At 36.7% G+C, this 27,164-nt stretch overlaps 1 protein-coding gene and 1 long non-coding RNA gene across 3 annotated transcripts in view; one reads left to right on the top strand and one right to left on the bottom strand.

Moving 5' to 3' along the window:
* The window catches only part of LOC149545878 (uncharacterized), a 125,376-nt gene that overhangs the window by 57,421 nt on the left and 40,791 nt on the right, over nucleotides 1–27,164 (bottom strand). The window lies entirely within an intron of this gene.
* LOC149545879 (putative helicase MAGATAMA 3) overlaps nucleotides 1–27,164 on the top strand; it is a 101,317-nt gene that overhangs the window by 36,855 nt on the left and 37,298 nt on the right. The window contains exons 5-6 of the mRNA XM_089790864.1: nucleotides 4,942–5,189; nucleotides 5,361–5,577. Coding sequence (XP_089646990.1) covers nucleotides 4,942–5,132 — 191 coding nt within the window. The 3' untranslated portion in view covers nucleotides 5,133–5,189; nucleotides 5,361–5,577. The remainder of the gene's footprint in view (nucleotides 1–4,941; nucleotides 5,190–5,360; nucleotides 5,578–27,164) is intronic.

The raw sequence follows: 27,164 nt of genomic DNA, 5'->3' as shown, positions 1-27,164 counted from the left end.
AGTATAGTGGAAGATTGTCTGAAATTAGTAGTGCAAATTGCTGCTAAGTATAACAATTTGCTTTGTCCTTTCAAGTGTATTAATTGTGCAAGAGAAGCTGATATTTGTGAGTGAATTGTTTTGATTCATAAGGGTTTGGAGATAGAAATTATATGTTGCAAACTGCGTTTTTCGGATGCTTACTATTTTTAGTAAGTAAATAGAGCTTAGTATTCTTGATATCTCAGTGTTGGTTTGGAAGCGTCTTGCCGAGAGCTTTTCAACGATCTATTGCATGTGCTTATCCAAGTTCGTTTGGTTAGTTATCTTAATGCCTGATGATTATATGGTTTACTGGCTAATTGAATTTTAAAGTCCATTTAACTTGTCACTTTATTTAAAAAAAAGTACTATGTTCACTTAAGTGACTAAAGGACAAAAAAGGTGCTTTATCCCACATTGCTTAGAAGAACGTGCATCACATTGGGAAAAGTGATAAAGGTACAACAAGCTCCACATGGGAAGGTATGAAAATTATAATATTAAAACATATATTAAGCTGGAAGCTGGAAACAATTACTGGTTATATCTTTGAGGATGCAAACCCTTGAAGAAACTTTGGAGGTTGGACGCAAACCTAGCCTTCTTGCAAGTTTATCTATATTGCCAATTTCACTGTTATTTTTGTTTATAAGATTGGATTTTCTGGATGGTTGTGTGTTATTGTATTGCTAATGTATAATACAGTAACATTATTTGGTAACTATTTGTATTCATTGTTGGTTTAAATATGTACTTCTGAATGTTGGAGGAAATAAACACACTTTTGTGGGTTTTTTCGTGTGTATATCTGCTGGTTATAAAATCGATTTAAATTTTGGAATTTATATCGAATACGGGTTTACTGTTCAGTTTAAAATTTGTAAGTTTTTTATCAAGGGTTTTAGTAAATATCCGAAAAGGGATATTACAAAATGTCATCCTCCCTTGCACTTGTGGAACTAATAAATCCCATTCGTCATTCATAGCCATGAGGATATCTGCCAACGTCTCCTCTCTTGCTTCTTTTGTAGGTGCTATCTCAAGTTCGTCTCTAATGAAAATAGGATGGGTAGGCTTGTCTGCTGCCCTGGAGTGCATCCTATGTGCTCTAGGTGACCCCACTACACTATTGTTATCCCCTTGCTCTTGATTCAATCTGTTTTGTGGGTTTATGCACTGAACCATGGTGGTGAGTGCTTGCAAAGCCTGAGCCATTTGTTCCTATCCTGTAAACATTGCTTTGAAAAATTCTCTTGTTTCTCGATCCTCATTCCTATTGTCTCTGGGTGGGATACCCTCTTTTGTGTCACCCATAGTGCTTGATTGCCTGTCGAATTCTTGTTCCCTATCAAACAAAGCTCGCTTGCAAATGTAAAATCTGTGAGAACCAATCCCAGGCAGCTACATGTGATTGCTAAACCCTCAGGATGGCAAGATTTAGCTCTAATAGCACTATACTATCCCTTGACAATTTGGACCTCAACTTGCTGATTTATAGCTCAAAGAATATTGTCAAACACTTCCAAGTCAATCTCTATGCTTGTTGTTTTTGAGTTTGAGTCTGATTATGCTTGCTTGAAATAATATCAAAGTGAATCTAAAAGTCTGTAATTGATTACTGTTATATCTAAGAAAAGAACTAAATTCATATGCAATTCTCTTTTGGCTTTTCAAATGCATATATATGAATTCTAAATGAAAAATGTGCACTTACAGCGAATTGTTATTTTGTTAAACACTTGGTATGCATACTATTATGTCAATCATGAATGATATGAATATGCACATTACATCAAATATATGGACCTACAACTCATCACTCCTTTAGTGAGATATTTTCTAATTCAATGCTTAACATAATATTCCATGGCTCTTGGCTTTGCAACCCCTAAAATTTGAGTACAAATGACATTATAAATCTGACATGTGCATCTGCAGCTACCTTATGAAAGCCACTTATGCAATGCCAAATGACCAATTTAAATGATGCAAATTGAATGTAGAACCTGATATACAAATCGCCCAATGAAGGAGATGATATTGCAATCATAATGAAGCCACTGTTCACGTCATTGTAGCAGCCAACAATAAATGTATTTTCCAACTTAAAAACGATTGAAAGGAGTGAAGATTCCCTTCCAATTTGCAACCTTGTAGAGGATATCTCACCACCTCAGTTATGCTAATTCTATGGGAGTTCTCGTTTGCAAAGATAAAGTAGATAATATGCAAAAACCCTTGGCTCCACAAAAGTCATCAAATGCAAATGACAATAATCAGATGATAAGAAAAGAACCTCTCATGTTAGTGTATTCATTCCTTGTGGGAGCTCACTTACTTTCTCCCCAGTGTGAGATAAAATATATTCTTATATTTGCACTTTATTATAATATGAAATTGCACCCCATCATAAAGTGCCAATCCCCAATAAAACCCTCTAACCACCATATTAGCCTACGAGGGTCACATAATAGGCTAATCTCAATTTCTGAGAGATGCCAACTAGAAGGGGACATCACACAATCCCATATATTGAAGCCTCCATGAGTAATTTGTTATAATGAGAATGAAGTAACAAGCAAGACAAATATTAATGTCATCATTAACTCCACCCAAAAAGGAAGTACATCAAATCCTGTTAACTAATCCTGAGTCCTGATTAGGTATCTGCATAAGGAGCAATTACCACGGGTCGAATATTCAATTACCAAGTAATGTGATTTAAGGATTATGAAGAGTTGCTGTATTTCATATTCAAATTGCTTTGTAGCATGTTAAAGAAACATCAACATCATTCCAAAGCAATTATTCATTCAATCAGATTATTCTATATACTTTACAGTCTCAAGCAGAGTCATGCCAGCTTAGACAGGAATCACCACTTGCATGTGCTTATAGATTCCACCAGAGACAGCAATATAGCAAGGCATCACATAGCAATGAAGACATAAATATATATATGAGGAATAGTGATAAAAAATTCAGCTCAGCCATCACTGGATCATTACCACTTAACAAGGTACTTGTCGGATAAGTGATCAGACAATACTGCAAGGTCTTTTCAGATCCGATCAGCAGCAGAGAAACCACATACGGATAAAGAAGAGATCTCAGGAACAATGATCAGTACATTTCTTTCAGGTCAATATAAATCCTATACTTGATTACCATATTATAGCAATACTATTCATCCTCAGTTCAGTACGCTCTTTAAAATATCAGATTGATACTTACATCAGCAATTATTGAACTAGTCTCTTGTCATATTCAACCAGTATCAGGCATACGATCTCATTTATGAATTAAGATTGATCTTTGTTTTATCAGCATTAATCTTACATAAGCATTTGGGTTGTAGAGTCAGCTTTGTTGATCAAAAACAATTTTCATTATATGGCAAATACACCATCATCAAGAATCATATCAGAATTATTACAGCTCTTATATAACATTGAAATAGTCAACATTTGCATGAATATACCTTTCCCTTAAGACACTGTTATTATACATATTTGTAAGTCGTATTCAATACATACATTAGTGGTGAATAAAGGATTGAATAGAAAGAAGGCTCTTGCAATTTCTAGAAATGAGGTCAAACCCTGAGCAATCACAGAAGCGGATATTACAAGAATGTACACTTGAACAGTGAAGCCTTGTATTTTTTCACCTCTTAGATACTCTTGACTACTATCACACTGCTTTTTTATAGTAGATAAATCATGCTTCACTAGAAAAAATTTTAATTGAGAGGATTCTCTATAACTCTCTCGCCTATCAATATATTCAAATCATTCTCCCTTGACTAATTTCAATGTCAGTTCATAATGATGGTTGGCCTAGCAATCAATTGGTACAGTGAACATCCCAGACATTAAATATTTGATATTTTGATCTCGTTGCATTCATTCTGGTTTTATGATAAATGGGTTATCAGTGTGTACATGGAGAGATAATAATCTATAGGCAATAATTTTTTTTTTCAGTTATAAATATTGAAATGGCCAGTTTAAGAATAATATATGAAGTGAATTTGGAATTGGGAGAAAATGTGGCCATAGAAAGCATTTTCAGCATTTTATGTGAAAATGCTATGTTCCTATGTGCGTGTGACATTGTAAAAGTACAATATGCAGCTCTATGCTATTTTAAGTTTGGATAATATTATTTTCATCATGTATGTAAAATATATTTAATTAAAACTATTGATTAATTTAAAAAACAATGTTTTTCAATTAGATATTTTCTTGTGCATTCCTATTCATTGTTATTATCTTGGTAAAATGATTTGGACCTGACAAGAAATCGTAAATTCTGTTTGAGATACATGTTTATGATATGAATATATTAAGAGTTTCGTTATGATTAATTTATAAAATATATGAAATTAAAGGATGGTTTTTGTCTGAGCAAATGAGCATAACAAGCTTTACCATGGACGTCAGTTCTAGCATTGGAGTCCGGGATTTGCAGTTAGTATCATATGTTTATGAATTCTTTTTAGTTTTAGAACTGGTTTCTTTAATATGGAAACTATCTATTAATTCTTAATCAAGACTAATTGAAAATCTCACTTTCCTAGTAGAATAGATCTCAATTTCTGTGGTATGATTAGTATCCTCTGGTCTACCATTGGTAAACTATTGCATTAGAATCAGATTACTCCTTTTTCATATTTTTAAAATTTATTCTATATTTCATATTTGTCTAGGTACTCAGTTTATGCAACCTATGTTGAAGGATGTGGATTTTTTCCTTTACTACGCTGTAAACAAATCATAACAATGTTTAATGTTTTGAGTAAAGTTTAAAATGTGAATTAGTGATGTCTTTATTTGCCCTTTTGTTGCACAATTTTGTAGTATCTTTATCATTTGGGGTATTTGAAACTTGTATTTCTGATTTTAAAACTTTAATCAGTTTGTGCTAGCAGAGAAGGCTTGAAAATTAGTGTGGGTGTAATATCACCCTATAATGCTCAAGTTAGTTACTTGGAAAGTAGGCTAATGAAAAAGGATGAATGGAAGAATGCCATTGATGTGGAAGTCAAATCCATTGATGGGTTTCAAGGTGGAGAAAATGACATTATCATAATATCCAGTCAGAACTGAAAATATTGGCTTTTTTTCTGATCATAGACGTGCAAATGTTGCTTTGACACGTGCGCGGTACTTGTTTTTATCTCTTGTTTCTGCATAGATTGTTATTTTATCATATCATGGAGTCTTTCATTTTGTTTTCTTGAATTATCCTCACAAAGAGGTAAATTTTTAATGCAAGAATATCAGCAGAAACTGTATTTTTATAAAAAAATATGCCATTGGTGCGTTGATGAACAGATTTTGTCTTTGGATTGTTGGAAATGGATCCATGCTTGTGAAAAGAAAATCTGTATGGAAGAATATAGCAAAAGACGCAATTGCAAGGAACTGCTTTCTAGATCCAAATGTTGATAGTGGCATGGTGAAAGTGATAAGAAATGCAAAGGCTGAGATGAACCAACTTCAAGATCTATTAAAAAAGGATTCCGTCTTGTTCAACAACACAGTTTGGAAGGTAATTTGGATACTAAAGCCATTCAGATTCATTGCAATCAAGATATATGTATATTCCATTTTCTTCTAGCATTAATAACTAAATTCTTTACTAGAAGTTTATCATTCAAACAAGTCTCCTATGTTCAAGCTCATTTTCAATATTTATGTTTAAATATAAGGTGATTTTCTGTTTTCCTGGTTCTTTGGTGGATATTTCTTGAGTAATTTATTCAGAGTAGCTAGATTTCCAAAGTTGCATGTTATAAATATAACATGTGTCCATGATAATTAAATTATGTGTTTTAAATGTAATGCTACCATTTGATATCATGATGCCCAAAATTAGTCTTAATAGTGCTTCCCCTTGATATCATGGTAATTAAATTACAATGATTTGTTCTAAGATGATTTTAAAAGCTATTATTTAAGATATATTCTCAAAAGGTCCCCATGATAAGATTGATGAACATTAATTTATTGATGCTGGAGTTTGATAAATAGATGTTTTTCTCATCCACAAGGGCCACCATTATGGTGGTAAAATGGCTGGCAAAGTTTGGCTTTTCTAAGGGTGAGCTAGGTTTAGTTGAAAGTACTTAGAAGTAAATAGGATTAGGTCACCATGTTGGATCACATACTTCAAGTACAAAGAAAGAAAGAAAATATCCACAAATGATCAAACACCCTAATGTATCTTGATGGTACAATAAAAAATAAAACTTACCACTGAAAATGAAATGAAACATTTTTTGTAAGAGAAAAATTATCTTGAGGAAATAATCTAGGATTGAGCTTGATTGCGTAGTTGCGATAATAATATAATAGCAATAAAAATACTTATGTGGTCAAGGGGTGGCGAACCTTGAGATCATATAGTTAGATGCGAGTTTCATAGGTTGAAGGAGGGTTTGCTTTGATACCATGATAAATATAAGTAGGTATATATATATATATTTTCTCATCTATTTTGTGTTAAGAGGAAGAAATGTTTCCTCCTATCTATTTATTGGTGGTGCCTTTTCAACAAGGATCATCGCTTATAATAATGTAATATGATATAATAATTATACTACTATATAATACAATTTTTCATATCTTAGTAATCATATTATCACAATAATATAATAATACTATCATAATTATTTATTTCATCTAGGTCAGCCTGAAGGAATCCAACCATAGCTACAATAACATCTACACTCTCTCTTAGCTAGGGAGGAATCCTTCTTGACAACTTCTACTTTGTCCTCCTGATGCCATCTTAAACAAGAAATTGCTTATATGTACATAGTACAAGCGAGGAGATATGTTGGTTTCGAGAACCAACACATTAGTCATATGTTGGGTTATGATTAATTGATGCATTAATTTATTCATGATGATTGATGAGTCTAAATTAATAAAACATTGTTTTATATTAATCAATGCATTTACTATAATCAGATACTGTAGAGAACATATATTTTGTTAGATTAATTTTAATTTATTTATGAGGGAAATATATCTGAATAGTTATGATAAGTAAATAATTTAAATAAAAAAATCTATTTAAAAAAAATAAATCTGCTCTATTTCGCTATATTTGCAGCACTTTCTCTTCCCACAAACCGTTTCATTTGCCACCCCCTCATGTGGGCTTATTCCTATATAGAGAATGAAGATCTCCATTTTTTCTCCTCCATTTTACAATCCCTCTCATTCTTCAATAGACAACCATTGGTTTCGAGTTACTAGAAAAATCCAGAAGAAACAACCCTCTACTTTGTACATCAATCTAGAAGCCCCAATTATGACCATAAGAGATCAACACATAAATTTTAGGGAAAACATGAATTTCAACCAGGCTCCACGCATTCTACTTAATCCTTGCCTTCCCCATAAAGTAAATCAAATTTGGGCAATCCTATTATCATCTTCCATTCCCCAGTTCGCTTTAGGAGGAAACAAAATTCCTTTGGATGGTTCTATGGATTTCATCACCTGTGGGAGTTGCCTTGCCCCATCGCCCAAGAGTATTGTAATGTCCTCAATTTTGTCAGCATTAGAGTTTCAGGGATTAGCCTATTATTGTGATCCTCGTAGGCTAATTATTGTGGATAGAGGGTCTCTCATGGCAGTGGCTTGGTTTGCGAGGGTCTTATCTTCTCCACACTTTAGTAAGTTACAGGTTGGTCGTCGTTTGGCTCAGATTGGACTTCATTTGGGCTTAGTTTTGTGTACTTACTATTTGTGGTAAGTTGGTGTTGATCGAGATGGACCCTTTCTATTTTTGGAAAGTGCATTTGGTCATATGGAGAAATAATAGGTATGTCTCCTATTTCAGACGACATATTTAAATGATGAGTATTTTGAGAGTTATTATATTTTTAGTGGTCAAATTATTATTAAATAATTAAATGACTATTTATAAAGTGTTGGTAAACAGATTTGTTCTTTTACCTTTCGTGAAATTATGACTCTTAATGCCCAAATTATGAACAATATCTATTCACAACAGTTGAAAAGCCATCTTATGGTTACCGGCTTTTCTCTGAATTGGTAGGTACAACTCCCTATATGAATAATCTTCAATGAATTATGTTTATTCTCCCTATCTAATTTGGGGTATGTTCTTGACTCGAGAACAACAGAGGTGTAACCAAGTTAGACTTAGACAAGACCTAACTCAGGCGAGTTTGAGTTCTAAGCATCTAATTATTTTTGTGTATTCACAATCTTATGAATTCACAAAACCTTCAAATATCTAACTACGAAAACTTGAAGCTAAGCTACTGCTATTAATTAATTACACTAAAGTTTCCTCTTTGAATGAACAATAACAATGCTTATTGCATTCACTCATTGTATTATGAACAAGAGAAGTAAAACTCTATTTATTCCTCGTTCCAATTCCAAACATCTGAGGAAAACACTAATTTCAACAATTCGACGGAACAAAAAATAATTGATATTGAGTACTCTCAATTGTCTCTGCAACAAAAAGCATCTCACACCAAAAATTTGCCGACCTTTGATTAACCATTAAATTTCATACATATAGGATTTGAGAGATGACCGTTACAATAGGAATGTCAATCGGTTCATCTTCTCAGATGACAAATGGCAAGATGCCAGTTTGTGAAATTTCAAAATTTACAAAAATTTGTAACATTTACATCAGAAAACAGAAAAGGAGTATTGAATAAGTCATTTAGACTTCTTTCCCTTTTTAGTTTTTGCCCTATATGTTCTGGCAGCTACTATAATTGGGATCATCTCCTCGTGACTAGGCACATGTACATTGGTGAATCTTAAGAGCCACTTTGAATGCTCCCGAGCCAATTCTTTTACTGCACCCAGCTGACTTGTCAACTCTCCAGCTGCCACATGTACGCATCCGCCGAGTGTTTGCAATTCTACCACTCTGTTTTGACTGCTTGAAGTCATCCCAGATAGATTATTCAAGTATGTAGAGAAGTTATCCTTCATTACCTCTATCCCAATGAGAGCCTTTCTTTGCCCGCTACTTTGTGGATCGGTGTGTAACCCTTGCATGAGCTCAAATGCTCTGTTTTGGATCTTCTTCACCTTTTCCTTTGTTTCTTTGAGTCCTTCCTCTGCCTCTTGAATCATTTCTTGCTTGAATTGCATGTTCTGAAGCCATTCGAACAGAGGCTCAGTCCCCTTTTTCAAAATATTTGCTTCGACTGCCTCTTTTGCCTTCATTTGAATGACCATATTTAGGAGAGAAACACATTCTTCACACCTTGCCTTTTCTGCAGCTAAAGTGTTATGATTAGAAGTGATATTATCCTTCTCAATTTCTAACCGAAGGATAACATTCCCAATCTGATCAATCAGAACAGCTCCATCTGTACTGAGCTTCTCAATCCATTCTTTTTCGATCTGGCCATAATGTCTATCCTTTTGGAGTTGTGAGATGAAGGCTTGCACTTCTTCTGCAGTAGGGTTCTCAGTAGCAGGCACACCAGTAATGGTTGCCAGTGGAACAACTAGTTGCCTGATGAATCTTTTTAATTCCTCAATCTCTGCTTTCATTCTGATTTTTGACAATTTCAGATCCTCCAATTGTTCCTCTATCACCTCGTTAGTCGATCTCCATAGGCCTACTTTTGTATCATGCCTAGCTTCTCTGAGATCAATTGAATGCAGAGTGAAGTCTTCTGGCGTCATATCTTCAATTCGCCCTGCCTTGTTTGGTTTCGCTACCTCTAGAGTTAAGTGTCCTGTTTCTGGATCTTGTCCTAGAATTGACAAAGTCTTATGCTTCTTAGCTTTCACCATGGCAGATCTTGAGCGAACTGCTTGGGATACAACATCTCTCGAAGGAACACCTTCATCTTTCCTTTTTCTCTTCTTTTCCAAAGTATCCTCGAGCCAAGATTCTATACTAATCACTTTGGAGGCTGTTCCAAGTGACTCAATGCTGAACATCTTCTTCTTCACTGGAGTCGTTGTTGTTGTAGTTGCAGAAAAGGGGGTCTTTGGATCTCGAGAAAGAAGCCGAGATGAACCAGGAGCTTTTTCTTCTTTTTGGGCTTTCTTTGCAACTTCATCGAAATCAGTAGATTCGCTACTACTACTTTTATCATCTCCGACCTCTACTATTTGAATAGGAGAACCAGTGGGCTTTAGAAGGGGAGCACTTACAGATGGTGTAGGGCTATGATGAGGGGATAAGACGAGCGACATGAGGGGATGGAGTTGGAGAAGCTTGAGGAGATGGGGGTAAAGCGGCATGTGGAGGTGAGATTGGGGCAGGGGATCCATCTTTCTGCTCTTCCGTTCCCTTCTCAGCTTCAACTTGAGCTCCAATGACTAGTAGCGACCCACCTTGACAGGTTGGGGTTATTGGAACATGCTTCTCTGGGGGCTGATCACCTCCTCCCGCAGATGGGGCTGGTCTTTGAGCAGTCGTGGCAGTAGCACTGGGAGTGGCACTTTGAGACGAAGTAGGAGTAGTTGCAGCTGGAGAAGCTTGAGTAGCTTTGCTCTTGCTTTGGCCTTTCTTAGCTGTCCATTTAACCCACTTCCCAGTTCTTTTGACAATTCTTGCCATCATGACATCGAAATTTTCTTCTATGTCAGCATATGGTTCAGAACTAATGGGAGTATTCCTCAATTTTGTCAAATATGTATTACTGTACATATTTTGACCATCATCCTCCAGCCCTTCCACATCTAAATTTATTCCATATGTCTTTATTTGATCAATTGTAAATCTGGCAAAGGCGCGGTCTCGGCTCTCCAGCTCATCCTTACAATCTACCCAATAATCTTCCATGGTTGTTACATGTTTGATCACGCTCCCAATCTAGAGCACATCCCTGGCATATCCATTAGGGTCAAACAGGGGCCTTACTACTTCATACTTTTCCAATTTGTATTTACTCTCAAATGCTTTGAGTATAATCTTTGCATCTGATCTGGTTTCGCAACTGTATGCTCCAACTTTTATAGGGAATTCATACCCTTTCTTCTTCAGACTGGCGCTCAACACGTTCACTTGTACTGCTTGCCTCACGATCTCCACGAGCATGATCATATCATCTAGATACCTGGGTAGCTTTAGTGGGAATCCGTCGAACGCTGCAAGACGCAAATAAGAAAATGATGAGAACTAGATGAAGTAACTGCCAAATTGGCTGATGATCGCCATCGCTTCTGGATTGAATCTCCGCTCTGGGCGTCCCTGTAGTTCCCTGCAAATCCTCATGGTGAATGCATCATTTACCCGGATGTATTTTGCATACCTATTTTGTAATTGCAAGCATGGATAAAACTCATAACTTTTTACTTTGTCAGGGAAATCCTCAATTCTAGGAAGTCCCGGCCACCATTGAAGAGAAGCCAACATGTATATCAAGAATGAGGACATATAAAAAGAATTATAAAACATAGCTGCACTGAGAGCCCTAGAAAGCTGTTCACTGACCTCATGCGCCCAGTCAATATACTGTGTGTCTGAGCAAATAACTTGCACCAGAAAGAAGTACTGTTCTACGAAATTAAAAGCTTCTACCTCACCTTTGAGTCGATGCAATAGAACCAAAATGTCAACAATTTCTGGTTTGAGGTCCGTGCCGAAAAGAGTTTTAGGGACTTTACTCTTAGCTCCCCTTGGCTTCTGAAACCAAGACTGCATGATCTCCTTCCTCCAAACCATCTTCTTCAAAGAGTACTCGGACATGGCTCCACTCACCGTCAAATCAGAGAACTCCTCCCGTTTTGGAATCCGCAAGCAATTCACTACTGATTGTCGATTGATTGAAATTAACATTGTCTGATCAGGCAATAGAATTTGCCTCGTATCCGGGTTGTAACGATTGATACATTCTAGAATCAATTCCGGGGCTTGTACTGCTACAGGGAACCCAACTACTTCAACTAATCCGCTTCCTCGAAGTTTTTCCGTTATGGGATGAATTGGCTCTGCTCTTAACCTCCTTTGAAAGACCTGCATATCATAGTAAGTGGAGTGAAGTATTCGTGAAAGTCGACCACTCCGACCTAATTCCACCCAAACTATCGAAACCCGCGAATCTTGTTGCCATTTTCTATGATGTATGATAGCAACAACTCGAACAATTGCAATTGATACAAGGAGCCAGCTCTGTAATTTGACAATTACTTGAAAGCACTATTTAGTACAACAGTATAACAGTGAGACAGAGTTTGAAAATCTGTTACTTCCCTCTTTATAGAATAACCTAGATTTGCCCGTTGAATTTCATAAATCGTGCCACACGAGCGAAATTAAGGGTAAATCCGTTGGATTGGTGGATGCAGAGGTTCTAACAGATTTATCTTTGTCTTTTCACTGTTAACTCTCATTAATTACCTATTTACTTCCCGTTTCATTCATTTTTCGAAAAAACAAGAATGGAGTACTTCCTTGGGCAAAATCCGTTTAGGTCAATTCTGCTTGCAAAAACCTAATCAATCCACTGATCTGCTTCTATTTACTTGCCCAAAATAATCTGCGACCAAATCACATACTTACCATGCTTGCAGCAATGACTTTCTTTGAAATGCGGAAAATGGCCCTCGAGGGTAGAAAACCTGCAGCGGAGAAACAGATTTCCAATTTTCCTTTTAAACTTTCACTTGTACCTTGCTGCCTTAAGTACTTCATTTAAATCTTCGAGAAACATAAGAGAAGCTTCGCGAGAAAAATGGGGCCCGCTTAGTAACTTTACTTCTCTATTTGGGCCTTTGCAGAAATTTGCCTTTGGGGTGCGAAGTCTGCTAGAAGAGAAGTTCTTTCTGAGTTTTCCGACACTGCTTATTCTTTCCCTGTTTCAGCTTGTGGATAGCATTTATAGATTACTGCGGAGTTTCACCTTTTGGGTACGAAAAACCCGCAATGAATAAGAGGAAACTTGTTTTACCGCCAAAGCCCATTTTTTACTTCCTTTGCTCTATTCACTTTATTTTAAGCTTTTGGAAAACACAAAGCTGACTTCGAAAGTGAGGGGTGGGGCCCATTGGCTTTCTCAATTCCTTTACATATATCTCTTCGAAAAACTGAGAACTGACTTAGAAGTCCGCTACGGAGAAGTTCTTTTCTGGTTTTCCACCAATGTTTATCCCGATCATTTTCCAAGTTTAAAATGGCTCTCGCTGTGAAATCATGACATCACTTGAACGATCCTTTCTTAGCATGATTCACTTTACTTCGATGAAGCTTACCAATAGCATTTACCAGTCTTGTGGAAATTTGCCTTTGGGGTGCGAAAACCCGCCGAGGAGAAGCCGGAACTTGATTTTTCGCCGATGCTATTTTTTTTAATTCCAGATTAACTGGGCTGTAGGAAAATCAAATGATGTAGCACAAATCGAGAATCTTCATCGAGGATGGCTCTAAACTACCCCTAAGACTCATGACAATGAAGAAAATACCCATCCAGGCCATATGTGACACGGGAGAAGGGAAAAGATGAAAACCTGATGGAGAAACTCAGCACCTAAAGAAGAAAAACTTATTGACCCGACTTGACAAAACGTGACTTTAGTTTACTTTCCACTTTGCAAAACTTGTATATGCTGAAAAGTGGGGCAACATAAAGTTATAATTTAACTTTATAATGTCACCTAAGTTGAAGGTTGAGTTATCATTGGAAGGGGCCATTTATTTATTAATATTATGCCTAAGCCAAGTGTTAATTGTTGCCAAAAGAGTTAAGTTGGAAAGTTTCAAGAGTTAAGTTCTTTTGGGAAACTTTCACAATTTCAGAAGTTGAGTTCTTTTGAAAACTTTTGTCAACAAAGGCATTATAAATATGAGCTCATTTCATTGAGAAAAGCATGTTTGAATATTCATTTGCTTTTGTTGCCTTTGTAGCTTTTCTGAGGTTCTGATTTTTAATGCCCTTGCTGAGGTAAATGGGTTTTAAGCTGAGAAGCGTATTGGATCACTACTGAGGTATAGTGATTTAATTATACTTGGAATTTGAGTTGGATCTTCATTTTTGTACTGTTGCTCCTTTGGAGAATATCATTGGTGCTGTGAATTTGTGTAATTTTGCTATCACTTCTCTACTGTTTATTCTGTGCATGAGAAGTGGATTTATGCTAAGGAAATTATTTTAATCTTCCATTTCTGTATTACTGTGCTTGGAAGAAATCAATGAGCTCTGAAAGTTTTCTGAGGTTGCATTTGTAAATCGTGTTGAGGTTTACGAAATCAAATCTGGACTGTCATCCACTCTTTGGCAGCGTTTTTGCATTCATTGTGATTGTGCTCAGCATAAGAAAGCTGTGTGACTTTTTCCTGAGTGCTGGCAGCTCATAATGAAAGGTTGCAACTTATTTGTCCAGGCCTGCCATTTATTAAATGAGCCTTGCATCTACACCTAGAGGAGCTGATATCTTTTCCAAGGCCCAACATGCATGACACAAGGCTTGCTAATTGCCTTTCAGGACTTATGTCCAAATTCTGGGCTACATTTATTTTTTGGGTGATGTGGGCAATCATAGAGGGCTACAGTTGCAAGGAAAGGGTCTATTTGTGACCTGTGATTTATCCATATCAGAACTGCATGTTGGTCAGTCAACATGTATACTTGTTGCTAGCTGTATGAGGGAAATTAAGAGCCTTTGACCCAACAATTCATAGCTGGGTGATCAAGCAACATACATATCGGCAATATTGGGCCTGCTAAAGGTTGCAATCAGGTTTACCTATGGAGAAATGCCTGCTCCAATTTGATTGGTAGCTTGGATATACAGGTTCCAACTTGCTTGGGAATTTCATGTAGACGTTTCCAGAATTATTAAGTAAAGATTGCAATTGCGTTGAATTTCAGAATTGGTCTGCTAGTGATTCACTTAATATCTAATGAGGTAATTTCTTGTATTGATTCCAAAATCCCTGAATTTTCATTTCAAACTTTGTGCATGGAATGGGACAGCTAGGAAAGAATTGACTTAATTTCTATTGTAGACTAATCAAAATTTGGAGTTTAGAAGATGTGAGTTGTTTATCGCGTGTTAGACAAAATACCAACTTGTGATAACCCCAATAGGTTATAACTTCTTCAAACACAAAAAATCTTTATACTTTAGTTGTTTGACATTTCGTCAAACACTTTGCAAGCAAGCTCTGATACCACTGTAATAACCCTCCTCAAATCAAAAAACCTAGTTGTAGATGGCTGTAATAATTTCCTTCTATGCTGCCCCTTCTGCTTTGCTTTTTTCGAACTGCTTTTTCGGCCTGCTTTTTTCGGTTCTTCTTTTTCGGACTGTTTTTTCGTACCCGCTTTTTCAGCTTGCTTTTTCGGTTTTGCTTTTTTCGAACTGCTTTTTCGTACCTGCTTTTTCAGCCTACTTTTTTAGTTCCGCTTTTTCGGACTGCTACTATGTTGAATCTCAAAACCATATCTTTCAATGGCATTAATATTTTTAGCTTGAAGGGATTTCGTCCTCCAAACTATTGAGACATAATCTCCAGAAAATTTCCCAATTTCTTTGATATTTCCAAGCATGAATAAATGAGAGCTATCCTCTTTCTTTTAATCCCTTTCTCACTTCCTCCACGCTTTCGTCTTGCCAATGTGGGATAATACACGAGTTTTAATATTACTTCTTTTTTTCCTTTTAAAAAGTCCATGTATGTACTCAAAAAGGGAACTCTTGATTTTTTTTATAAAGTGACTTTATAAAATATTTTATAATTCAAGTCACTTTATTAAATTAATTAAATATAAAGTTACCTTTTAATATTTATTTATTTGATAACTTTATAAATAATTAACTTAATACCACTTATTTATTTAATTAAAATGATTAATTAGTCATCCTCATAAAATATTCATTATTTTGGACAACCTAATTAATTAAATTAATTAAATCAAATTGCCTCCAAAATGGGGACATGACAGTCCGCCCTTCCTGAAATTGCTTGTCCCCAAGCAATGGCTAAACAATAAACCAATCAATCCGCCTGGATCCCAAATGTAGTCATGAACTATACCACTGTTAATTAACATAGGCTCCTGCAATATCCTCTGCAATATAACCAAGAGGAATCCATAATCAAACTGACAATTACAGCTCAACCAAACTCCAAAATCACAACTACCACACTCAGAAACCCACGAGACACAAACTCTTAGAACATCAGAACCCAAGTAAAGTGGGCAAATCAAGCTGCCAACATAGTAAATACCATCAACGCATCCCACTGGCCTATACGGAATGTATAATCCAACTCTGCAACAATGGTGAACGCTCCCGAATGAAACTGTACCAAGTATGGAGAATCCACACACTGTACAACTCCTGCAATCAGCACAACTCTATAGATCACCGGCCACTGTCTCATAACCATAACTCCCATGCACCGCTGATGAGACATCACAAGATAAACAACAAGAAATGGAACCCAAACCAAATTTGCCTGCCATCAACTCCTCAACACGAGGATCAAATGCTAACTGATGTACATACCCTGCAGTATAATGCCGATAAAAAGAATCAACCTCAGTCAACAGCTCACCTTGAACAAGTGATACAACCCACTGTGACTGATCACCAGCTAAGTCAGGAGATGTCATAGCCAAAGGAGCAGAATCAATAACAACAACCGCTGAAGCATCACTCCCAAACTCCTGCTCTAAGTCATGTATTATCAAGCTGTCAATCGCAGAACCTATCGCCATGTCATGCCCATCACAACTCTCATCCTGTGGCGTCAAACCATCCCATAACTGATGACAAGCACTAGGAATCAAAGTATATCTCTGTATCATCATCTCATCAACATGGTCATCAAAGGTAAATTGATGAGCATACCTCACAGTGTAATGCCGATAGAATGCGCCAATCTTAATCAGTGGCTCAAACTGCAACCCAGATGAAACTAACTGCAATTGATCACTAACCAAGCTGGAATTGACTACTACCTCCGAAGACATCGCCAAGGCAGTAGTATCACTAGTAGGAACCATGCCAACTGCCGGCTCACCAACATCACACATGATCTTTGATACAACATCTCTAGTCTTCGTGCCATCAGTACTAGAGGCCACCACCATGTCAGGCATACCACAACAATCTACTACAACACCCAACTCAACTGAACCTGTCTCTAGTGAGAACGAACCCGATATGCCAATGTTAGTATCAAGGATGGATGCATCCCCATCTCCACTGTCTCTAACAATCTCGACCATGGACATCCTCGGATCACCAGACACCACAACTTGTGACTGTACAGAATCTGGTAAAGACTGTAGTCGCTCTAACTCCATGGTCACCTTAGCCAAATGAAATTGTGACTCCTCGAAAGCCAACTGTGTACTCTCAAGAATCTCAGAAGTCACCTCAAGCTGCCGAGTAAGCTCACTCACCTCATCTTCCTTGGCCAATAATGCTTCGTATGCTGTACTCCCCACTCCATAAGATAATCTCTGTCGGCTACCAACTGCATATAATTCTGTCTCAGAATCCGAATAGCCTCCCATAAAGAGTGGATCTCCGTTAAGGAAAGATAACTGCCTCCCTGCTCATTACTAGTAGGAGAACCCCATCCATAAACTGCTAACAACTGACGAGTAGCATCGAAATGCTCACAAACGATAGCAATGTCTCGGTCACTAACTCTTAGTTGACTAGACACATGATTTTGCTGGTTGGTCAAACTTCTATACTCTACCCTTGGTACACTGTCCAAAGGAGTAACCTCATAATAGCTATCGTCTGTAATACTGCCATCCAAATTCTGCAGTCCAACTGCTGAACTTGTATCATCAAACGGAGTGACTGAAGCATCAACATAAACCTCCGTATCAAAGGAAACTGTTGAGGAGACTAAGTCCTCAAAATTGTCCACAACATCCCCCTGGGTGTCATTTGTAATAATCAGATCCTGGGACTCTTCTGTAAACTTTGTCATATCTGAGAGATCATCAACCCATTCCAACAAGAATGGTCGACTGGATACATGAACAATGCCCATCCCAAGTACTAAGATAAGGATCCCAACATCTAATCCATGAACGGAAACCAACTGGCAATTCAAGTAAACTTCTCACCTGAGTAATGTGAACAATACCAACTGAATTCACGAACCTATCTACAGTCTCTGAATCCGGAGTGTGAATGCTAGACGTACTCATATCATCATCAACATGTGACCCGACTGTAAAAGGAAACTGAGTCCCTGCTATATGTGCTAACTCCTGAGTTGAACTCACCTCAAGACAATGCTCGTCCACATGTCTCTCAGAATCCTAGAGAGCCAACTTCATTGCCTCCATGCCTTCCTTGATTTGCTGTAAGTCGCCACAAGAAGAACCTGTTGTGACTCCTCTCTGTCTCTCTTGCAGTTGAATCATCCAAATGTGATTCTCAATCAATCCATGTATCCTATCATGATTGGATAAAGCCATGACAATATTCTTGTCCCTTGTCTTCAGCTTGCTTGCCAAACCAAGTAAAAAGCTACTAGCCTCTATCTCATGTGAAGAAGCATCCAACTGTGCCTCATACTCACTTTCTGCAAAGTCCTGAATGCTCACTTTTTGATCAATCGTACTATCCTCAAACATGACAGTATCCTCAACTGCTGTAACTTCATCCAGCCCAACTGTACTGGAATCATTATCTGTGTCAATCGCACAATCCGGTGTGCCTGTGATATCACCTTCTGGCTCACCCTGCACAACGTCTGTAACTCCTACCTGTGAAGATGATGCAAATAAACCATTACCTGAAGATATGCTAATGTCTCCCTGTATCGAATCAGCATGTCTGTTAAACTCCTCATACAAGTTTTTGCCTGTCATAGGGAAGGTACGATCCTTAGGCCTATCAAAATGCTCAATCAGTCTCTCCTTAAACTCCACATATGAGGTAATGTGTGCATGACCCATAGTGACCATACCATGATGCCACCACTCGTGTGCTAACCCATCCAGATGAATTGCGGCATACTTAATAGCTTCTTCCTCAGGCATAGGGTTTAATTGAAAGTATGTATCAAGTTTTTGAACCCAAGCTCTTGCTGTAGACTTCCCCAAGCTATCATAATATGGTAATTGAAGTTTCCCTACTTTCTTCCGTAGCTCATAGCTCTGGTTCTTGTCATGTCCACGAGGCATATGCTTCATCTGCACATCTATATACTCCCTAAAGGTAATTTCAACAGTAAAATTTGGACCTCCGGCTTCCCAATCTCTCCTCAGTTGGTCCTGTATATCAATGATTTGGGGCTCTGGTATGGGCTGCTCTAGAGCTCTAGGAGGAAATGTGGGAATAATGGGCCTCGAACTCACTGTCCTAGTTTGCTGGGGTGCATGACCGAAATTGTTCCCAACTTGTTCCCCTCCATTATGTCTCCCATCTTGATTATTACCACTTTGGTTATTACCATTCTGATTATTTCCTCCACCCACATTAGCATTCAACCCCATTTGACAAGCCATCATCTGCATCATAAGCTCAAATCTCTGACTCTGTTCCTGTGCTCTTTGCTCTGTTGATTGCTGTCCCTGTGCTAAGGTCTCTAATAATTGTAAGAATCTTTCCTTTCCCTGATCTGGACCGGCATTCATTTTGTCAAACATTTTTCTCTCTATCTGGCTATTCCAAATTCCCTATAAGATCTCTACAGGATGGCCGAACTTATAGCTCTGATACCACTATGATAACCCCAATAGGTTATAACTTCTTCAAACACCAAAAATCTTTATACTTCAGTTGTTTGACATTTCGTCAAACACTTTGCAAGCAAGCTCTGATACCACTGTAATAACCCTCCTCAAATCAAAGAACTTGGTTGTAGATGGCTGTAATAATTTCCTTCTATGCTGCCCCTTCTGCTTTGCTTTTTTCGGACTGCTTTTTTCGGTTCTGCCTTTTCAGACTGCTTTTTCATACCCGCTTTTTCAGCCTACTTTTTCGGTTCCGCTTTTTTCGGACTGCTTTTTCGGTTCTGCTTTTTCGGACTGCTACTATGTTGAATCTCAAGACCATATCTTTCAATGGCGTCAAGATTTCCAGCTTGAAGGGATTTCGTCCTCCAAACTATTGAGACAATCTCCAAAAAAAATTTCAATTTCTTTGATATTTCCAAGCATGAATAAATGAGAGCTATCCTCTTTCTTTTAATCCCTTCCTCACTTCCTCCACGCTTCCATCTTGCCAATGTGGGATAATACATGAGTTTTAATATTACTTCTTTTTTTCCTTTTACAAAGTCCATATATGTACTCAAAAGGGGAACTCTTGATTTTTTTTATAAAGTGACTTTATAAAATATTTTATAATTCAAGTCGCTTTATTAAATTAATTAAATATAAAGTTACCTTTTAATATTTATGTATTTGATAACTTTAAAAATAATTAACTTAATACCACTTATTTATTTAATTAAAATAATTAATTAGTCATCCTCATAAAATATTCATTATTTTGGAACAACCTAATTAATTAAATTAATTAAATCAAATTGCCTCCAAAATGGGGACATGACACAACTACTGGTTTAATAAAAGATATTGATGTTGTTAAAGTTATAACTAGGTTAGGGTTATTACAGTGGTATCAGAGTTGCTTGCTAAGTGTTTGTCAAAATGTCAAACCATCGAATGTGAAAGAAATTGATATTTGATTTAGCTATAACCAAAAAGGGTTATTATAGTGGTATTAAAGTGGTTTCCTGCCAGCCTGTAGGAATTGGGCTCAATTTGATTAGTGCTTGATTTTGTGATTCGGTTTTCAGTGTTATGGATGGTGACAGGAGGTTTGTTATTCATTATACCCATAGAGGGCATACTTCTCCACCTAGGGATGGAGAATCTGAGACACAGGGTATTGTAAAACAGTTGGATGTCCTAGTGAATGAGTTGAATCAAGATCACAAGCGAATGACCCAAATGATTTCAAATCCGAGATTTTAGCAGAGTGTGATATCACTTTTTTGAAGAGCGAAATGTAATGATACAATCCTATCAGCAGCTACTTTTGCACCAATTAAGCCATTGATGAAGGAGTTTAGTGATGTGTATGTAGTTAATGAGGTGTGCTCTGTTGATAGCACAAATGTTGATGATTATGAGTTTTCACCATCTTTTGATTTGGTCCAGTTTTTTGTTGCGATAGTTGGTGATGTTCTGGCATCCACATATTTGGACGTGGATACACCTATTGTTGATATAATAGACATGAGTGCATATGGTTCTCATGTAGTTGCATCTTTTTTAGGTATTATTGGAGATGATCAGGATTCCAGTCTTATATATATTATGTGGGTGGATACAAGGAAGAAGAGGATACATAGATCTTCTATGGAGTTGCCTTCGGGTGACATTCTGACTTCTACATCATCAACACAAGTTTTGGGTGCTATGCTACAGGACATGTTGATGGTCTTGATGATATTGGCATACAGTTGGTTCAGTGTTGACAGGAATCCCATGTACTTCTTCATTTGGGATCCAAGTGGAGGTTGGAGTTCATTGTGTTGCCAGATTGTTTGAGGACAAGCAATCTCGGGAAGGGAGGAATGTAATGTCTCCAATTTTGTCAGCATCAGAGTTTCAGGGATTAGCCTATTATTGTGATCTTCATAGGCTAATTATTATGGATAAAGGGTCTTCTGTGATAGTGGTTTGACTTGGGAGGGTCTTATCTTCTCCACATTTTAGTAAGTTACAAGTTGGGCTTTCGTTTGGCTCAGATTGGACTTCTTTTGGGCTTAGTTTTGTGCACTTACTATTTGTGGTAAGTTGGTGTTGATCAAGATGAACCTTTTCTATTTTTGGAAATTTTATTTGGTGACATGGACAAATAATAGGTATGACTCCTATTTCAGACGACATATTTAAATGATGAGTATTTGGGGAGTTATTATATTTTTAGTGGCCAAAATTATTATTAAATAATTAAATGGCTATTTATAAAGTTATAATTTAACTTTATAATGTCACTTAAATTGAAGGTTGAGTTATCATTGGAAGGGGCCATTTATTTATTAATATTATGCCTAAGCCAAGTATTAAATGTTGCCAAAAGAGTTAAGTTGGAAAGTTTCAAGAGTTAGTTCTTTTGGGAAACTTTCACAATTTCAGAAATTGAGTTTTTTTGGAAACTTTTGTCAACAAAGGCATTATAAATATGAGCTCATTTTATTGAGAAAAGCATGCTTGAATATTCATTCACTTTTGTTGCCTTTGTGGCTTTTTTGAGGTTCTAATTTTTAATGTCCTTGCTGAAGTAAAAAGGTTTTAAGCTGAGAAGCATATTGGATCACTGCTGAGGTATAGTGATTTAATTATACTTGGAATTTGAGTTGTATCTCCATTTTCATACTACTGTTCCCTTGGAGAATATCATTGGTGCTGTGAGTTTGTGTAATTTTGCTATCACTTCTCCACTATTTATTCTGTGCATGAGAAGTGGATTTATGCCAAGGAAATTATTTTAATCTTCCATTTCTGTATTACTGTGCTTGGAAGAAATCAATGAGCTCTGAGAGTTTTCTGAGATTGCATTTGTAAATCCTGTTGAGGTTTGGGAAATCAAATCTGGACTATCATCCACTCTTTGGCAGCATTTTTGCATTCATTGTGATTGTGCTTAGCATAAGAAAGCTGTGTGACTTTTTCCTGAGGGCTGGCAACTCATAAGTAAAGGTTGCAACTTATTTGTCTAGGCCTGCCATTTATTAAATGAGACCCGCGTCTACACCTGGAGGTGCTGATATCTTTTCCAAGGAACAATGTGCATGATACAAGGCTTGCTAATTGCCTTTCGGGACCTAGGTCCAAATTCTGGGCTGCATTTATTTTTTGGGCAATGTGGGCAATCATAAAGGGTGACAGTTGCTAGGAAAGGGTCTAGTTGTGACCTGTGATTTGTCTATATCAGAACTGCATGTTAATCAGTCAACATGTATACTTGTTGCTAGCTGTATGAGGGGAATTAAGAGCCTTTGACTGAACAATTCATAGGTGGGTGATCGAGCAACATACATATCAACAATATTGGGCCTGCTGAAGGTTGCAATCAGGTTTGTCTATGCAGAAATGCGTGTTGCAATTCGATTGGTAGCTTGGATAGATTGGTTCTACCCCCTTAATGTAGATAGCTTCTTGGAACATTAGTGGCATCAATGCCCCTACCAAGCAATGCCTCTTAAAGTACTCCCTCAAGACCTTAGAGTCGGATGTTATCCTTCTTCAATAAACTAAACTGGATTCAGAAGAACTCTCCATATTAGATAGAAAGTTGGAGATTTGGAAAGTTTGGGGTTACCTTGTCATGCTTGCATCTAGTGGACTTGTTTGTAGTTGGAACCCAAAATCAGTCCACTTTTCACTTGATTGGAGCCATCCATATTGGATGACTAGTTGGGTTAAAGCTTAAAAGTATATTCTCCAACCTCTCTTTTCTCCTCATCAATATATGGACTTATATCCACTTACAGGAAATCAAGAGTTTGGGGTGAATAATATGACCTTCTGTAGAGGCATAAAATAGCAATATAATTTTAGGACACTTCAATGCTATTGCTGATCTGAAGGAAAAGTCAGGAGGCATTAGAATTCCAAATCAAGCCTCAAGAGACTTCAAGAATTGGATCTCCTCCTGCAACCTTTTGGACATCATAACTTCTAACGGGATATTTACCTGGAATAATAGGAGATTGGGGTTTGATCATATTGTAGAAAGATTCGACAGGTTCTTGTTCTATGGTGACCTCGCCAGCTTTACAGTGGTAATTTTATGACCTTTTGTTTCAAGGTTTCAAAGTTTTTATCTGCTCCATGTGTACACTTAAATTCCTTTTTATCACCCCTCATTGTTTGTGTCATTTCATTACAAACTGAACTGAAATTTTTGATGAACTTAGCCAATCCATGGAAAGATCTAACTTCACTGACATTCTCAGGTATAGGCCAATCCAAAATAACCTTTACCTTCTCAGGATACATCTTCAAACAATCAACTGAAATAGCAAAACCTAGGTCTACTATCTCCTTTTTCATAAAAGAACATTTCTTCAAGTTAATCAACAACTTCTCTTCTTATAGCTTCTCTAACACTTGTCTTCTATGCATCAAATGACCCTCTTTGGTTCTACTAAATAGCATAATATCATCAAGGTAAACAATCAAAAGCTTACCCAAGCATTTCTTCAAAACTTTATTCATTAGCCTCATGAAATTACTATGTGCATTAGTCAAACCAAAAGGCATAACCAACCATTCATACAAACCTTCATAACTCTTGAAAGAAGTCTTCCACTTATCTCCTTTGATTCTAGTATGATAATAATCACTCTTCTGATCAATCTTGGTAAAATACTTTGGTTCACTCAAACAATCCATAATATCATCAATCCTAGGCAATGGAAATCTATATTTCACAGTGTTCCTGTTTATAGCTCTAGAATCAATACACATTCTACATTCTTCTTTCTTCTTAGGTGCCAATACTGCATGTATTGCACAAGGACTCAAACTTTATTTGATTAGAACTTTCTGCAACAATTCTTGGATTCATCTATTCAATTCCTCATTTTCTACAGGTGTCAATCTATGTGGTGCATTGTTAGGAAAACTAGCTCCAGGTATAAGGTTCATACAATGATTGATACTCTTAATTGGTGGTAATCCATCAGGTACATTGTTTGAGATAATATCTTGGGAATTTTATAACAATGCTTCAATCTTAGGTGCGTGCTCATTCTCAATTCTCTTTCTTGACTTTTTGGGAATCAAGGCAAAAGACATGTTTCCTTTGTCAAATCCCTAAAGAACTGATTTCCCTCAACCAAACCTACTCTAACAGTAGTACAATGATCATCTTTAGGTTCCTCTATCAAAGGCAACTAAACTTGTCTTTCCCCATTAGCCCAAATAATATAACGATTCAATCTACCATCATACAAAGCTTGTCTATCATACTACCATGGTCTACCTAACAAGATGTGACAACAATACATAGGCATAATATCACTTAAGAAGACATTGTTCACTTACCAGTAACTTATGTTCATCCTTGGTCCAAGCAATGTTATAAGGCTTAGGGTCCTTCAATCTTGGCAACAATAACTTTGTAACCAATTCTTTTGATGTCAAATTATCAGAACTTCCATCGTCAATGATTAATTTGCAACCTTTACCTGTGACCTTACATTTGTTCTTGAAAAGGCTTTTCCTCAATATTTGATCTTCAGCCATTTGTTTATTTCTAATGTGCTTCTAGCCATCAGATTCTCTCCTTTAGGCCCATTAGGTGAATTTTATACATCTTCTTGTACCAATGTATTTATGCTACTATTACCTGCCTTCTTGTTAAAATCTAAACATTCAAATGCTCTATGACCTTCTTCTCCATATTTAAAACAAATGCCGTTAAGCCAAGTTTTATCTTCCCTTTTATTTTTATTACTTCTAGAGTAACTTGTATAATTACCTCTTGAATAGTTAACTCTACCTTTGTATGAGCTCTCGTTCATTTTGATTTTCCTTTGTCTTGATCAGTATTGTCTCACTGAGATCTGCTACTTTCACCATAAGATCTATCTCTATAGCACTGAAATCCATTACCTTTGGCCCTTTGCCTTTGTTCATGCCTTTTTGTTAATTTTTGTAGATAAAATATCTCTGCCTTGATTCCTATTTAGGATTCCAAATAAAAGACGATTCCTTCTTATCTCTATGTTCCTCTTCAACCTTTCAATTTTGGCTTTTATCCTCCATGTGATAGCGATGATGATTTGTGTTGAACTAGATTGCTGGTGGATCAATATTGGTTTGAATCGGCTATCTGGAATGAGTTGTCAGCTGTCTATGCATAGACTGTATGGGGCTTCCCGTGTAACAGGGTGAATGTGGCTTTCAACCTCACATCCTCGGCAATTGCAACATTGTACCCTTGTCGTCGTTAGTCATGGTCTTTATATGCTTCTGTCATATTTGCTCCTTATCGTTTTTATCTCTTTTGGAATGTATCTTCTTGGCAATGGATTATGGTTCACTCCTTCCGCCATGGGTATCTTATATACTTCCACTGGATTGCTATTCTTTCCTTGTTTTCTCCGTCTGCCTCCTTCATTCCTCTGTGGTGGCGGATTTTAATATTGCTGTTCAGTAGAGGTCACGACCTTAGGGACTAGTCATGACCCGTATCACTCCATTAAATAATCTTTGTTTAGAGATAACCCTTCTGTTGCATTTGTAATACATCATATATTTCTATCATTTATAAATTATCTTTATAAATTTTTTTTTATAGTAATGTTTGATTAAGTTACAATATTTATAATAGAATATTATCTTAATAGTAATTATACTGTTTATTATAATGATATATTATAAATATTTATGTTATTTGCTCTAATATTTACAATAACATTTTAAAAATTATTTATTGTTTATTTTACTATTGAAGATTATTTGAATTAAATTCACAAAGATAGATTTTTTTTATTGCTAAAACCACTGAATAAAATAGATATAGTATTCAATTTTATTTCGAATGTTTTACCCCAATTTGGGGGTCATTACAGTCCCTCCTGCTCAATTTTGCTTGTCCTCAAGCAACTTAATGTTTTCTTCCCTTTCCCAGGTGGCATCATCCTTAGGTAAATTTTTCCATTGAACCAAATATTCAGTGATTGTTCAATTCCTCAATTTCTTTTTCCTAGTGTCTAGAATAGCCTCAGGTTCCAAAACAAGATGGCCATCGTCGTCCAATGGTGGTAGTTCTGTACAAGTTTCTATTAATTTTCCTAGTACCTTTTTGAGCCTGGAAACATGAAATATATTATGGATCTTACTACCTTCGGGAAGTTGTAGTTCATATGCTAACTTTCCAATCTTCCTTATTATTTGATATGGTCCATAGAATTGCGGTTTTAATTAATCTACTCCATTTTTCCTAATTGATGTTTGCTCGTATGGTTGTAATCTTAGGAAAACAAAATCCCTGGCTTCAAATGTTCTTTCTATGCGCTTTTTATCAGCATAGACCTTCTGTTGATTTTGGGCCTGTTGTAGATTTTCTTTGAGAGTTTTCAAGATATTTGTGCTTTGTTGTACAAAGTCTTGTGTGCTTGGTACTCGACTTCCTTGTAGAGTTAAGTTCGCA

This window comes from Cupressus sempervirens, chromosome 7 (genome assembly GCF_028749045.1).
Source record: "Cupressus sempervirens isolate cs-2001-9-10 chromosome 7, ASM2874904v1, whole genome shotgun sequence".
Taxonomy (NCBI): Eukaryota; Viridiplantae; Streptophyta; class Pinopsida; order Cupressales; family Cupressaceae; genus Cupressus; species Cupressus sempervirens.
Note: the sequence above shows the minus strand (reverse complement) of the source record. Positions and strands in the feature narration are given on the sequence as shown.